The sequence below is a fragment of the Gallinula chloropus genome, assembly GCF_964237585.1.
Source record: "Gallinula chloropus genome assembly, chromosome: 2".
NCBI classification, from domain to species: Eukaryota; Metazoa; Chordata; class Aves; order Gruiformes; family Rallidae; genus Gallinula; species Gallinula chloropus.
This window is the reverse complement of record NC_140086.1, coordinates 141,785,621-141,802,029: the sequence shown is the minus strand read 5'-3', so window position 1 is coordinate 141,802,029 and position 16,409 is coordinate 141,785,621. Positions and strand designations below refer to the sequence as shown.

Here is a 16,409-nt window from a genome sequence, read left to right as displayed (position 1 = left end):
TGTTTTTCCCTGGTTCACTGTCAAATTCTGAAACACAGGCTGTTAGAAAAAAATATATAAAAGCTTTCAAACCAAGTGGCACAAGTTCATCAATGATCTGGATAAAGCCACAGGTTCAAAAAACCCCTGAATTTAATTTTTCCCCAAAATGAAAGGATGGGAGCCCTTTTTCTTATGCTCTTTTCGTCAGCAAGTACCGTAGGAGCCTGTTCTGACCCAGTATGGCCATTCATATGTTGTTGTTACTTACGCTCCCATCTGCCAGGTCACCATTTGCTATGGATCCTTTTCATAACCAGCCAGTATAACTCAATATAATGACACTAAACTCTGTGGAAGAGGGAATCCCTCCCTTGTGCTCAGCCATGCCGAGACCCCTCTGCAATGCTGTGTTGCCTTCTGGCCTCCCCAGTACAAGAAGGGATGGACATACTGGAACAAGTCCAGCCAAGGGCCACAGAGACAATTCAGGGCTTGGAGCGTAGCAGGAAAGGCTGAGGGAGCTGGGACTCCAGCCTGGGGGAGAGAAGGCTCAGGGAGATTGCACCCATGAGTATGGATGGAGTACATATGATGTATTTCTCCACCTGATGAAGCCAGGCTCTTGTCGGTGCTATCCAGTGTCAGGACTACAGGCAACAGACACAAACTGAAATGAAACAAATCTTGTTTAAACATAAGGAAAGAAAAATCACATTGCAACGTACAGAATGCTGGAACAGGATTTGGCCAGGATAAGGTGTACCCAACCCATGCAAGAAATCACCACTTCATTCCCCTCCCGGTTTGCAGACCTGTATAGCTTAAAACAGCAGGGAAAGTACCTTGTGCTGTGTTTGGCAGGAGGGTACAGGCACACACCTCTCCAGCTGCAGGACACCAGGATCTCATGGAGGAAGCTGGGTGCAGCAAACCTGTTGTGGACTCCAGCAAACATCATCAAAGGACTGTCACAGCAGAAAGCATGTTTGCAATTCCCATCCCAAATTTGCAAGATAAGCTTTAGAAGTAGCACTGTATTAGTGTAAAGCAGGTGGGCACCAATGTATTTTTAGAGTATTTAAACACTAAGTAGCCCAGAAAGCTGCTTTGCACATTGAGTGCTCCAGCCTGCCAAACCACCATGTTGTTCACCTTGCCATGTGTAACAATAATATCTGGTTAAATAAAATGGCAGAGCTTTTCTAGCATGTGCATATCTTGGACATCTGTAATGTCTACAGAATGCCTTACACCATGAGAGCTGAGCTTAAAAACCCTGCTCCAAATTTGTTACAGGATGAACTTTGACTCTAGGTCCTTCCCAGCCCTCATACATAGCCTCCAGCCAGCTGCTGGATACAGACACTGATTGACACCCATCTGACCCTTTGCTAAATTATTCTAATGGGTCTGGCTGGGTGGGACTTAACTTTCTTCATAGCAGCCCCTGTGCTCCTGTTTGGAGCCATTTGTGACTCAAGCAGTGTTGGTGACCCAGCGATGTTTTGGTTGTTGATGAATGGTGCTTGTATGGTGTCAAGGCTTTGGCTTTTCTTCCTGTTTCACCCCCTTCAGCGAGTGGGCTGGCAGTGGGAAAGACACTGGGAGGGGACACAGATGGGACAGCTGACCTGAACTGGACAAAGGGATGCTCCATATCATACACCATTGTGCTCGATCTGCTCAATCATCAGCAACAAAGTCTGAGGTAAAAGAAGGAGGAAGGGTTTTACCTGCCAAGGTGGCCATTGTTCAGAGACCAGCTGGGCATCTGCCTGTGTGGGTGCTGTGTGACTGACTTTGTTTTTCTCCCCCCCACTTTATCTTCACTGATTAAACTGGCTTTATCTCCACCTACACATTTTCTCACCTTTTTTTCTGCTTCCAACCCCCGTCCCACTGGAGGTGACAAGGGTGAGCAAGCAGCTGTGCTGAGTGCTTGGCTGCTGAACGGGTTCAATCCACCATTCTCCATCCTGAACGTGGTTTTATTTGCTGTATGGGACATCTTCTTGGCCTCCAGAATCCCAGCAGTAGCAGCGACAAACTGCAGAGCAATTCTTGGAGAAAGCTGTGTCTTTTCCCTGTACGGCCGTACTCCCCTGCAAGTCTCCATCGGAGAGAGAGGAGAAATGCTCCATACAGGCTGCCTTCCCCTTGCAGTTCATGCAACCCACCACAGGGAGACAGCTGATCTACGTCTCTGGAAAAGAAACCCGCTGGAAATGTCAGGCTGAGGAGTTGGTGCAGAAACTGTTGCACACCGCTAGGCAGAGATTTGGCTCCTGAGGCCTTGCCCTTTCCTGAAGCAATGAGTTTGGCTGCTGACAACTGAAGCTTTTACCCCTGGGAAGCTCCTGGGCCTAGGGAATGACTGGGACTGGGTTGTGAGCAGGGATGTAAGCAAGAGTATCACTGCCTTCATTACAGCAGAGAAATGTGGAACGGAGGGTGCAACGTGCTGCGCAGAGAGAAGGGCCCGTGGTTCAAGCAGCTCTACACCATGTTGGAGAACTGGATTTTTGTCCCCCTCATGCTGTAGCTTTCCTGGCTGAGGCTGGGAATTTCACTTAGCCATGCTTTGCATTAGCTACCCCTGAAAGTCTGAGCTTTGTTTTGTGCGAAGTTCATCTGCGGCCCAGACTGGCAAACTGCCTGGACCTGGAATCAGTAAGTGTGCTTTAAAAGTACATAGTGCTAACCCAACTCCCGCTGGTCCCCTGAGGTCAGCTTCTACTTCTGGGCTTGACTCCTGTGCTTCATGGCCCCATGAGTGAAACGGGGCAGATAGAACCTCATCTCTCACAGAAGAATGGCTGAGAGTACCCTAGAGGAAATTAAAAATTCAGACCCTTTAAAGCAGATAAATAAACTGGGGGAAAACACACGCAGGAGGTCGGAAAATGGTCTAGCAGTGAGTGGTGGTGGTTCCTGAAGTGCTGTCAGGTACGTGCACTGAATGAGGCAAGGTCCATGAACCTGCAGCTGGAATCTCTATCATTATGCATGAGCACAAAGGGACCAAATGAAGATTGAAGATGTAATTTTATTTTTGGCACTTGCTAATTCTGCATGCGTGACTGCACTCAAGCAAATGTCTGTTAGAGCAGTTTATTGTATGCAAATCACTTTAAAATTTTCAGCAATATCCACGCTTCCCATTCCCTGTGGAAAGATTTGCAAATAAAATCTCCTCTACTTACCTGCCATTAAAGCACCAGTGAGATTCTCTATCCAGCCACTCCACTGCTCATCCTCTCCAAATGTGAGAATTCTATTCTCTGAGCACCTCGCCTTCCATCAGCTGTCATACGCAAGCCCTGGCCATGAGCAGGATCCTCCCAGCACCAGGTGTGCCCCAGCAGGACATGATCTCCACACAGCATGGGGGCTTGGGGACTGCCAACAACTGCCACAAGTTTCTCTGTGCTCTATGGATGCCTAAAGGTGATTGACAGTCTATGGGATATGTTTTAATTGGCTAATGGGAGAACAAACCAGTCCCAAAGCGCCCAGTAACCCACTCACACGTGCCATTTGGCACCTGCAAATAGGACTTTGAGTGGGAGCCCCATAAGTGCTCTAATCACCAGCAGAACCGGGGACCCTGCCTGATAAGGTGAGGCTTGGCCCAGACCTCACTCTGGAGGTTTCACCAGTCTAGGCTGAACAGTGTCCTATAAACAGGTTCCTGGAGGTCTCAGTTCCTTAAGTGCTTTCATGGTTTTGCATGAGAAGCCCAGGTGCCTGACATTCTGTGGGCCACCTTGAAGTCCTGGGGCAGCAGCCTGAGGCACAGCAGCCTGAGGCACAGCAATGCCACCATCTTACCACCACCACTGTTGGATGGATTTCTGTCATACTGCCTCCAGTCCTCATCCAGGGTGTCCTGAGTTCTCCAAACTTCACATTCAAACCATACCTCCAGCATCTCATAGCAGTCTCATCACTATTTCCCTTGGCATTTTTCCCCCCTCCTCAACCCAGGGAAGTGAAGTCACTTTCCTCATGGGTATTTAAAAGACATGTGGATATGGCACTTAGGGTCATGGTTTAGTGGCAGACTTGGCAGTGCTAGGTTAACAGCTGCACTTGATGGTCTGAAAGGTCTTTTCCAACCTAACTGATTCTATGATTATATTTTTCTGTGCATTAAAAAACACAGAAGTTCCCACGGAGCACAGTAAGCAGCAGTGAAAGCACCAGAGATGTTTACAGACAAAACAGGTGAGAAGAGATGTCACAGAGAAGGGAAAAGAGAAGGCAAGAGTCTTTGGTCCGGCCAGGACTGCGAGCATTCTTTGTGAGCCAAAAAAGTATGCTCAACGCTGAAGAGAGGCGGAGACATGAATTGAACCAGAGCGAAATGAAAGGAGAGACAGGAAAGAAAAGAGGGAGAGGGGGAGGAAGAGAGGGATAGAGAGTGAGCAAGCGAGAAAGCAAGAAAGCAAAGGTAGAAAAGAGGAAAAAAAGAGAGTAGAAGAAAGGAAAAGTAAATGTGCTGTATACTAAAGCAGACCAACTATATTGCAGAAGAAATGTATTAGTTACATATTCCCAGGGGCTTGGAATATGGAGTCTGGCTAACAGTTTCCATATTTTGCAGGATTATTTAAAAAAAAAAAAAAGGAAAGGAAAGGAAAACAAACCAGGTACATGAAGCAAAACAGACTAAGCCTGAGGAGTCTTAATTATCTGAAGGATGAATATTATTTACTGTGAGCACAGCTTGTACATTCGGAGAAAGTCACCATGTAAGAGACTTCATGATGTGACAGAAACAACTTTGCAAAATCAGTTCTGCCTGGGTTACCCAGACAGACTCGGTGCCAGAAGGGCTCGTTAGAAATCAGCATTCACCAGAAAAAACAGAGTCTCCTTCAGTAGTAACCTGTTCCTATACAAGGACCTGGTGACTCTCACTTGACAAGCAAGGAAGCTGAGCCTAGAGTGCTGCTGAAGCAGCTGCCCGGTGCATGTTGGAGGGCAGGATCGGGGGGGCTGGCCGCTTCTGGGGCTGCCCCGCTCAGCACAGCTCCCATTGGCAGGTGCCAGGATGTGAAATACAGGTTTGAGGTCAGCTGCTGGCTCGGCACTAAGCGCTTTCGGCGATTCTCTATGAGCATAAGCCTGGTGTGTGAGCAAACACAGAGTTTACACAGTCGCCACCCGCTCTCCCTTCCACCATGAGGGTATTCCAGCGCTCACACAGAGCACAGGCTTTGGAGGGTTTCTGCAATCTTCCTGTCCCCTTGGCAACTAGGCCTTATTTTTATTTACTTTTCTATTTATTCTGAAGGTTGAAAGCTCTGCACAAGCTTCGCTCTGCTCTGAGTAACCTGGAACATGAAAGAGCCAGGAATAACACCTTTGCCGCACTGTCAGAGCTGGATACAGTCACTTCTTTCATCTCCTGGGTGAAGCAATCAAAGGCAACAGAAAGCAGCGAGCCAGGTCGCTGGCAGCAGAGGGAGAAACGACATCACAATTCAGATAACGTCCAGCTGTCAGCATGCGTTTCAGAAAGCAGGCTGTGCTGTGAGTCGCTGCCCAGAGCCATAGAGGTCCCCACCGTGCTCTCCCTGCTCACATGGGGACAGATGCCCCTGCCTGGGGCTCCCACATTGGCTTCAACTGCAAGAAATGACATCGAGCGTTGGGCAAACTTTTCGGTGCCCAGATCCAGAAAAAGACTCCAGTAGCTTGCAATAGGCAGGACACCAGGACCATACCTCACTCTTACCCCAAAAAGTTGTACACACCAGTGCCTATTAAGTGTTCAAAATTAGGTATTGCACCCACTCAGAGCTGTCACTATCACAGAAAGCATCTCCCATGCTTTATCATTGTGGATGTTGATAAGTAGCAAGAAACATGGTGTCAGTAGCCTCCACAGCATGAAAGAAGCTGGGTTAACTCTTTTGCACCTTAGCAAGGATATCCTGCTCACCACACTGCAGACCAGGTTGAATCCTTTCTGCTTTGCAGCATAGGTTTGGGTCCAGGTGCTCTCCTCAGTCACTTCAGGCTCTTTTAGCATGGAGGAGTCACCATAACAAACACAGGACCAGCAGGACTTTTCTCTCAGGTGAGCATTTAGAACACCAGGCTGCGCAGCCTGATGGATTCATATGCTTTGCTGAAAATCAGCCCAAGTGCAGTGTAACAGTGGGGAGAAAACTCCCCTCTGGCCTGACAGGAAGTGGAAGTGACAGGTTGAAGTCCTTTGTGAACAATTCCTAGATAAAAGCAGGATCAGAACAGCATCACCAGGCCTTCTTTGGAAAAGTAGGTGCTTTCCTGCTGTGAAGAACCACTTCAGCACTTCTCCCTCGGAGGTTCAGAGGTGCAAACCTCCAGGTTGCAGGATAGCTGTGTGTCTGAGCCATCAAGGGTTTCAGCACAGCCCAGATGCTGCTCCCCTCCCTCTTCAACATCCTTGCTGCAGCCCTCCTAAACTGCTGCTGCAGACAAGAGGATGAAAAACTGCCACCTCAATCCAGTGCCTGCACTGCCTCTGGTTAGTCACACACTGCAGTTAACACAGATGTTAAAAGTTTGGTTTGGTTTTTTTTTATCACTATTAGCTGGGCATAAGAAGCTATGTAGAAGAAAAATGTCTTTCTTTCAGCTCAGATCCCAAATGCTTGCATGAGACACAGAACCACCATTACCTCAAATAAGCACTGAACACAGTTCACATTTACTGAACAGCTCCAGTTCCCATCCACTCATTCAACAGAAAACCTACCTGGGTGAAAGCTCACAGGAAGCAGGCGTTACAGGAGGAGAGATGCAGAAAAGAGCAGCTACTTTTATGGGCAAAAAGCTGTGCTAAGGTTGTGACAGCTCTGCAGAACAAAAAGAAAGTTTCTCTGAAGCGTACAGAGGACTTCAACCTTTCACTTTCTCCTCCCAGAAGACCATGGCAGCTCAGACAAGAGCTTCCTCTTCCCCTTCTGCTGCACTTAGGCAGCAAACACCACCAAGAACAGTAGCTCTGATTTTTAACAGTGTTTAAATGCTACAATGATGTCACCAGTAAGGCAAGTTAGTCTTTCTATGCATTCCCTTTAAATACCTCTTCTAACCCCTACTCAATTTAGCTTGTCACAGACAAGCCTTTGGGAACTAGCATTTCCTAGAAAATGAAGTCACTGCATGAAGTCAGCTGTTAACTTTGCAAAGGTGCTGTCTCAGATAAGGGCTTGTGCCAACTTTTTCACAGCTACTTAATGACTAGGTCTTAGAGGCATGTTTTGAAGTATTTAGGGCATTCTCAGCTTAGTAACTAGGATAACTTGTATATGGAAGCAAGATTAATTTTTATTAGCTTGAAGTAACATTTTATTCAAGTGATAAGAAATATCATAATACATTATGCATCTGCCAGTTATAGTCCATTTTAGTTGGTTCCAAAACCTAAGCAGTAAATGAGTAAAACAGTTTATCTAGTTAAACTGAAAAAACAGCATTCCACACCACCAGTACTGGAGATGTCAACCGTATAGTAATTCCAGCATTACGTTGTTATGGCTTTCCAGAAAGTCAAGAAGTTAACAAATTAGAACACATCAAGAGCCATTTTCCAAAGATTTATTGAAGTAGCGACAGGTTGCTCATACTGCGCTGGAAAAAGCAGTTTTATTGAATTCAGATACTTAAAAACAGTATTGCAGCACAAGATATTGCTATTTGTAAACTAGACTCCATTGTAAACTCTAATCCTTCAGGGAGAGTCAGTTTGCAAGATCTAAGACCTATTTCCTAGCATAATCATCTTGCGCTCATGGAAAAACTGCAGAAAGGCACTTGAAAGCTGTTTCTTCCTTTAAGACGTGGACTTTTTAAATCTTGCTGGTAAGAATTTCTCCTGCATGAATAAGTATGCATCTTCACCTCAGCTTTACTCCAAGTCATCATGATGCTGGGAAGTTTCATTAATAACCTGTTGAAAAAACAGAGACACTTGCATTAAGTTTTAGGAGTAATATTGTTGGGGGTGTTTTAGTTAAAACTGGAGCATCCAGTACCCACAGAAATGTGGACAAATGACTGTCAAATCTCACTTAGGAGAAGTCCAAGTTGGTAAATAGTGTGCAGAAACTATTTAAACTTTGACTTAGTTTGGTACAAAATACTGTTTCCAGACAAGTACAATGTGTTTTTTCTCAGGTGATATATATGAAATCTTTTGAGAACTTCTTAACTCAGCTCAACTTAATCACTACACCAGACACTGCCAGCCACTTCAGGTTTTACTATCAGAATTGTGTGATCCTTTCCACAGAAGGCTGGTTGCTACATCTTTATGTTTAGCCACATGGCTTGGACTGCCAGATGCTCAATACTTACTAACATATACAGGCTACACTGACCAACAGAAAAAAACTCACAGTATTTTAACATAGCCATCTGTGATAGAAATAAAATCAAAGTTACCACCAACCTGTCCATCTCTGGTTTCGACAGTCTTAATTAGAAGTGTCCTCTTTGAGTGAGTGTCAACCATTGGCTGAGACTCAATGTTGGTTTCTGCAGAAGAAAGCATATTATTACCAATAGGCCAGATGAAGCACCTCCTCAAAGAAATGTGGTGTAATAGATTTTAGTGTCTACTTTCAGAATCTAAATTTAGTGTGGGAAGAAGTCTCCCGCTCTGGACGAGCTACTCTTCTCCATTTTCTCCCTAGTCCCCTTAAAGCACCTTCAGCAGGCATCTAAACCCATCACTCACTATGGACTGATATCTAAAAACATCTGTGCCCAGGAACAAAGTAGCTCCTCCCAACCAAGGTTAAGTAATTGAAAATATTTTAGATCTAAAAAAAGTTTGCATACAACTGTCCTTATACAACACTGGAGTAAAAGAAACTATCCAGGACTCTTGCTAATGATAGAATAGCCATCTAAACTGAAGTACCAGAAGCAGCTTACCTCGCAGGTTCAAAGAAGCAAAGGTTGGGATAGGCATGTTAATCCTGAAGGAAAAAAAAGAAATGGATGAAGTCAGACGTGGGTATAGAGTTTCTTCTAGTAACTGCCATTTAGAAAATGTCTACATGTGATTTTTACCTGCTCTCTTCGCCCTCCAGCAGCTTTCTGTAGGTAGCAATCTCAATATCAAGAGCCATCTTTACATTCAGCAGGTCCTGGTACTCGCGGAGATGGCGAGCCATTTCTTCCTTCATGTTCTGAATCTCATCCTGCAGACGGCCAATAGTGTCTTGGTAGTTAGCAGCTTCAACAGCAAAGTTCTCCTCCATTTCACGCATCTGGCGCTCCAGGGATTCATTCTGGAAGAGAATAATGAAGTCAAGTACTTGTTGCAGTTCAGCCACTCTTACCCACCCTCAATACCCTCAGATGTTTTAAAAAAGTGAGGTTGAGTTACATTAGCACCCTTTCTGAAAGTGCCCAGACATGTCCCAAATTTGTCATCTCCTTATCTTCCTCTTGCAAAGTCAAACTGGGTTATTCTGCTACTTGATCTGAGGTGTGCTACATATTTGTTCTACCAGGTGGCAAAGCAGTCCCTTACACTAAGTCTAATACACACAGTACGAGTCAGCATGCTGGCAGTCCTCTGTGAGGGGATTTGCAGGTGCACTGTGTTAAACCCATTCCAAGCCAGCCTTTAAGGCAGTCAGGTTCTAGCAAGAGCAAGATCTGACATTCCTTTCACTGCTCCTCCAGCTTGTTGTATAGTATCAGCTATACCTGACAGACAAGCCATACACACCTCCAGAAAGTGTTACATAAACAGCAAATATTATAGCAAGAGAATGAATTAATTGTTTATAGCTTAGGTATATCAAAGCAGCACGCTGCAGTGCATGCAGGCAAACTGAGCTCACAGCACCCTTTGCAAAAAGGCCCTGATACGCTGCTGCATTGCACAGGAGATAAGCTGCATTCACATCTGTATCAACAACTGAACTGCAGTGCAGTGCTTAAAGCTGCAAGGACTGTCCCAACAACTGCTGTCTTCTACTTACGCTTCCCTTGAGGGCATCAACTTCGCAGGTGAGAGACTGAATCTGTCTGCGGTATTCGTTAGCTTCTTGTTTGGCCTGGCGCAGGGCATCGTTGTTCCTGTTAGCAGCTTCAGAGAGATCTGCAAACTGGAAATCCCCAGTTTGGTTAGTGTAACGCTTCAACAGAAGTGGCATAACAGACTTTTTTAGGGCACAGAATTTGAGGGAAACCGAAAGCATTACAAGCCCTAACACCTGAAACATTTAAGTTTAGCATTACTCTTAGTATGCCTTTTAGTTCCAATCATTAAATTGGAATTCACAGTTAAACCTTTTACGGGGTGGGCAAACAAATGTTTCCCATCTTTTCATCATTTTTTCCACCCATCCTTTCTCCAGTATTTCATCCAACATCTGATTCCAGCTACAAGCACAGGAAGGACTCCGAGTACAAGCCCATTACTTAGATGCTGTGCTTACGGCACAAGGCAATGTTTTCAGCTATACTCTTCCCACACTAAGGGTTTACGGAAGACCCTGTCCCGTGGCTGCACTCGTGTGCCCTGGAGACCAAGGGAACACCAAGTGCTACAGCACAGCTGTTACATGCTGTTAGAATATCTGATGCATCTGAACAGATTTTACTTACTTTGGACTTGTACCACTCTTCAGCTTCCTGAAGATTCTTAGCAGCAACGCTTTCATACTGTTGACGGACGTCACGCAGGGCCGCAGTAAGGTCAGGCTTAGAAACATCCATATCGATTTGGATGTGCTGTTCCTGGAGCTGGGCCTGCAGTTCTCGGATTTCCTTGGAAAGGAGCAGACACTTGGTGTTATTACACAACAGCATACAGAACGTACACAGGTGAGGACTCTGGGACAGAACCAGGGAAGAGCGTACTTGCTCACTAGATTGTCAGCACCTAATCACAGACTTCATTATTCCGCTTACCTCATCATGAAGCTTCTTCAAGAAGACAATCTCCTCTTGCAGGGACTCAACTTTGCGCTCAAGATCAAGACGTGCCAGAGAGGCATTATCAACATCCTGACAAGAGAGAAGAATGATTAGCAATCTTACAAAACTGATGTAGTCTTTTAAAGCAAGGTCCGCAGCATACAGACTGACGATACATCTGAGCTCCTTCCATAACACGGAACACACCTCTATCTTTTGGCCCCCTCCTACACTAGCCTCAGACACCACTATATGAACCTTCACTGTGGTTTTAGGAACTATACAGTGCATATAAATTACTTCATCTTTGCCAATATATTCTAAGCATGATCAAGAGCAAGCAGATCATGGTGGGTGCAAATCCTACTTGAAGATGAAGCAGATATACCTGAGTCACAAGCCAGCAATGAGCTCTTTTACCTTGACTACACTGGAAAAGTTAGCCTTGTGACTTGCAGACTTCCATTTTTTTTCCATTGGGGCTTAGAAATGCAACCCATGGACCTACACGCCTTGTTTATTTCTAGGGACTCTTTGGTGATCAAGCACACAGCCTTTCAGGTCCACAGACCACAGCTTGGAAGCTTACTTGTAAAGCTAGTGAGGTTATGTATAGGAACTGGGAGCTTTTACTTCTCCCAAGTGGTTTGACGATCTCCTTTGAGAAACAGAAGGTATGAGCATAAACACAAATTGAGTTAGTCATCCCTGCCTACACCCTCACATTAGCTGGCAATGACTCCAACTTTTGCTGGACAGAGATAGTCTTAATCAACAGCAAAAATTCAGTTAAGGCACAAGAGAAGATATGCCATGAATGTTACATGGCAGCAGCCTGAATTAGTTCAAAAACATAACAGCACTAAACATTGTTGGTTAAGTTTTTACATTTTAAATATGCAAGTAAGACAACTCATTTCCAAAGAGGAAGGCAGTTTCTTCCATACTGTTTGCATACTCAGCTGCATGCTTATATTCACATGGTATTAGTGTATCAGGTTTTCACTGCTTACTCTAAAGCTATTTTGGATTCGCCCAAAGCATATGTATTCCTCATCAGCAGTTCTCACTACTATGGCACCTTTGAAATAAGGAGTGTTTTCTTTAGACTGCTAGAAAGCCATTCTGTGGATTACTCCTACTCTGGGTTATTGCTCCAGAAGAATTCTTCTGTTTTCTTTATCTGGCAAAACACCCCTTTGATGTGTTTCTCCACAACTTCCAAAACTTCAAGTCCAGTTTTACACCCACAATTCATATCATCTCTGTTTTACAATTCAGAGAAAGAATCCCTTAATTCATTTGTTCTCCTCCAAAAAAGCCCTCAAGATCCTTCCATCAGGAAATAACATGGTTATGACCTAACATGGTTATACAATTAGACAGACATTCAGAGTTTCCAGTGGATTTTACAGAAATCTGCATCTGGAAAACTTTTTTTTTTTTAAGGACAGCTGAACAGCTACAGAGTTTTTAGTAGCTTATAATAAATTGAAAGCAACTTAAACTGAAGACACTTTGAATCTATAGTATGTGTTGTACTATACACATTATCATTAGGTTAGGGAGTGAAGAATAGGTGTATCTGAGTTTCCTACGTGTACAGAGAAACACAAATGGATAAGCTACTTGTAGCCTGAGAAAACAAAGTGCAAGGCATACATATGTGCAACTGGACTATGTGCTGCTTGTATCCTAGACGATTAAATGCCAGTCACACAGTTCGCAGGGTTCAGCATCTATTCTTACTTCAGACAAACCTCATGCTAGCCAGGAGCTGACCTGTTACTCTTGTCATAGGTTCAGGATCTATTCCTTTTTGCCAGAGTAGCTGGCAAAGCTGCAGTAAGTAAAACTCTCTTACTAACTGTGATGCTTGTTTTGTCTCAAAGGAGAAAACCCACAGAACTTTCAGGTTTATTTTATGTAGTCACCCCTCAACATGTGAGTTAAAACACATGTCTTTGTTCAGGAGAAGAACTGACTTAGAATTCAGTACAACCAAGTTAACAACAGTCTTAAAAGCTTTTGGAAATACAAAGTTGAAGTTCAAATATGTGTTCATCTTTTAAGCTCCTGAGGTATACAACTGAATCTGATGTTACATCAGAACTGTAAAGTATCTGCTGAAGTGTTCCAAATCCATGCCTACGACTTTCCTGTGCAAGAATATAATGGGTTCATAAAAAGCTGTGCATTATTTGCAATGGAAAGAACACCACGATGCTTCAGCACTCTGTGAATCTAATTTCACTTGCAGGGGAACAATACTTATACTGAAACAGATTTATTTTTCAAAACTTAAGCACAGGTAAGAAAAAAAGAATAGATATTACTGCTCAAACAAAACAAACTGGAATGCACCAGTTATGAGTAATTTTAGCTTAGTGTTTCCACCAACAATGATATGCAATTCTTATGCATAAACTGCGCCTCAAGAGGTTAAGTGGATCCAGTTCTGACTGCATGGTACACACAGCCCAGCTAGAGGCTGAGCTGCAGTACAGCCCTTTCCGTGCTGGATAGTGGATGTTGGGCATGCACAAAGCCAAGTTCTCTTTAAGTCTTGAGCCTTTGCAAAGTTTAATTGGTTTGAAATAGAGGCAAACATGCCTTGAAGTGCACCAATTAAGTACAAAAGATCATTTAAGCCAGCCTTAAGGCAAAGGATCCTTCAATTTGACTCAGTGATGAATCCGAATGGAAAAGGTTCTCTAAAGCTTAAGTTAAATGCTTCTGCATGGAACTACATTAAACTGGCTTAGCACTCCAAAAAAAAAAAAACCAAAAAAAAAACCAGAAGCTGAAGAAAGGCAGTATCTCAAACTGTTCTGTTTTAAGCTTCTGTCCCCAGAATGCCAGTGGAGACCTCAAATCCCCAGTCTCTGAATAGGAATAGGTGTCTGCTTCCATGTTACCTACAGACACCTGCACCCCTTCAGAGACTATAAATATACTGTGATCAGAAGTCTCACAGAGGGAAACACCAACACTCAAGAAATGATGTCCTGAATGGTGACATCTACTAACATTTACAAAGAATTCTGCAACAAAGTCAGGCTGTGCCCAGCTGTTTGGAGATAAAGGCAGTCACGTCCAGCCTGAGGAATGCTAGCGATGCTGTTTTAGGGAAGAGACCTTATTTTGAGAAGGCACATTCCTAAACATCTCCCTGTCGAAACAATGCTTAATCCAAGCTGAAAGCTGGCTTTACCCAAGTGAAAAGCTGAGCTTAATACTTTTCGAACAGTGTTTGCATAGGTGGCTCTAGCTGTCAGGTAGGTTTTAGTTTATCTGAATAACACTGTAGCATCCTACAGAGCCTAAACTCTAGTGCAAACTTGTTTCCTATATTAGCATCTTTGTTCACAGAGGATTAAATCCTATGTTCTTAAAGGACATCCAGAGGACACAAACCTGACTGATGTGCCCTCTCACCAAGGAACAAATTCCCTACTTCTTGGCAGCAGACAACACACATATGAAAAATTTTAAGTTTAAAAACTGTTGTCCAGTGATGCACTGACCAAAGTGATTAATCGAAAAGGAGCTGTTTTGTCACAAGACTGGACCGTATACACACGATAGCCACTTTCGACAGAAGTATGCCTGCACCATTACACATTTGGTAAGAATGCAGCCCACTGCGCCCTCCCCTCGGACACAAAGGGATCTATTATTTCAATCTGCTGCCACCACACTCGCCGTAATGCCTGTATCTGCATTCCACGGTGAATCCCATAGAAACCATTAATACCCTTCAGCCAAGCGAGCAGATGGCCCCCTTTCACTTTTACTGGATCGGAAAGCGATTCCACGTCGGAGCGCTTTCTGTAACCCGGGCGAGACTTGGATAAAGCAAGACAATAGTTCCGTCCCCTCCCCAGACCGTAGCATTCCCCCCAAAGAAAACAAGGGGAGCTTGCCTGAGACCTGATGGAATTAATTCCTTTGTGCGGGGAAAGCAAACTCCTGCGGTCCCACTGTCCCGTCCCAGGCACCCCCGCCCAGGCTCCCCCCACCGGCCCGAGAGTCCCTCCCTCCAGCCCCTGCAAACCTGTCTGAAGGACTGCAGGGTGTTCTCAGCCTCCTCCCGCTGCAGCATCTCCTCTTGCAACCTGGAAGAGGAGAGACGGCGGTGAGAAGGGAGCGGGGAATGCCTCTAAATCCCTCTCCGGCCCTCCCGCCGTCCCCAGCCCGGCTCGGGAGATGCAGGGGCTGCCTCCGCGGCAGCGGGCCGGTGGAGGCAGCGCCAGGCAGCCCGCGCCCGCCCTCCCCTCGCACACTCACTTCTCCCTCAGCCTCATGATGTCGTCGGCGAGGTTGTCCCGCTCCACTTCCACGCGTGCCTTGTCGTTGGTGAGCTGGTCTACCTGCCGGCGCAGCTCCCGCATCTCCTCCTCGTACAGATCGCCCAGGCGGGACGTGCCCTTGCCCTTGAGCTGCTCCAGCTCGGCCAGGAGGATCTTGTTCTGCTGCTCCAAGAAGCGCACTTTGTCGATGTAGTTGGCGAAACGGTCATTGAGCTCCTGCAGCTCCACCTTCTCGTTGGTGCGGTTCGCCTTGAACTCCGTGTTGATGGCGTCGGCTAGGGAGAAGTCCACGGAGTCGTGAAGCCGCATGGGCGGCATGCTGCTCCGCAGCCGCACCGACGTCGTCTTGGTGGCGTACGTGCCGCCGGGCGAGGCGGACACGTACCGGGCGGTGCTGGGCCGCAGGGAGCTGCCCAGCGAGTAGCGGGTGCTGGAGGTGATGTAGCGGGTGCCGGTGCTGGGCCGGCTGCCCCCGCCGAACATGCGGCGGTACGAGGAGTTCTTGGTGCTGAAGCTCATGGCTGCGGCGGTGCGGGCTTTGTAATCCGGGAGCGGAGCGGGGCAGCTCGAGTGCGCGGCGGGCGAAGAAGGGCGGTGGCCCCGGACCGGGGCCCCTCTTATGGGGTGCCGCCGCCCGCCGCCGGGCCCTCCCCGCCAATCGCCGCCCCGCCCGCCGCCCGCCGCCAATAGCCGCGCCGCCCGCCGCGTTTCGGCCCGCGGGGAGGGGGCGGTGGCCGCCGGGGCGCGGGGGACGGGGAGGGGGGAGAGGGGCTGCCAGCAGCCGCCGCGGACACAAAGACGGGCGTGCGGGGCGGCCGGAGAGAGAGGAGGGGTTCGCACCTCTACCGTCCCCGCTCGGCCCGGCGCGGGGGCTGAGCCCCGAGGAGCCGCGGCTTTCTCCCCGGGGCCGCGGGAGAAGTGGCGGGGAGGGCGCGGCGGGGCGGTGGCCCGCAGACGGGGGCGCGGGGGAAACCCCCGCGGCGGGAGGGGGATGACAGCAGCGGCATCCTCAGCTTGGCGGAAGCAGGCGCGGAGCTTTCGCCTGCCTCACGTTATCCCCCTGAGAGAGTTAGCGCGGTGGTGGCGGGGGGAAGGAATGGGGGGAGCTGGGGGTGTAATGCTGTGCCGCAGGACAGGCGGAATCCCCCGAAAAACCCAGGACAGGCACATTATAAG

At 46.8% G+C, this 16,409-nt stretch overlaps 1 protein-coding gene across 1 annotated transcript; it reads right to left on the bottom strand.

The window, feature by feature from the left end:
• Nucleotides 1–7,301: 7,301 nt before the first annotated feature.
• VIM (vimentin) lies at nt 7,302–15,790 on the bottom strand. The gene is made up of 9 exons (XM_084260523.1): nt 15,211–15,790; nt 14,978–15,038; nt 10,915–11,010; nt 10,609–10,770; nt 9,981–10,106; nt 9,058–9,278; nt 8,920–8,963; nt 8,432–8,517; nt 7,302–7,930 (listed from the first exon to the last, which is right to left on the bottom strand). The coding sequence occupies exons 1-9, from the start codon at nt 15,750–15,752 to the stop codon at nt 7,889–7,891; spliced, it is 1,380 nt and encodes a 459-aa protein (XP_084116649.1). The 5' UTR covers nt 15,753–15,790; the 3' UTR covers nt 7,302–7,888.
• Nucleotides 15,791–16,409: the final 619 nt, after the last annotated feature.

Bases quoted from the DNA above. Each gene is read 5' to 3' on its own strand.
- VIM (XM_084260523.1), bottom strand. From the start codon at position 15,752: ATGAGCTTCAGCACCAAGAACTCCTCGTACCGCCGCATGTTCGGCGGG. The intron at 10,771-10,914 runs GTAAGCGGAATA...CTCCTTTCCAAG, and splicing joins TGAAGAAGCTTCATGATGAG to GAAATCCGAGAACTGCAGGC. The intron at 8,964-9,057 runs GTAAAAATCACA...TTTTTCCTTCAG, and splicing joins CTGGAGGGCGAAGAGAGCAG to GATTAACATGCCTATCCCAA.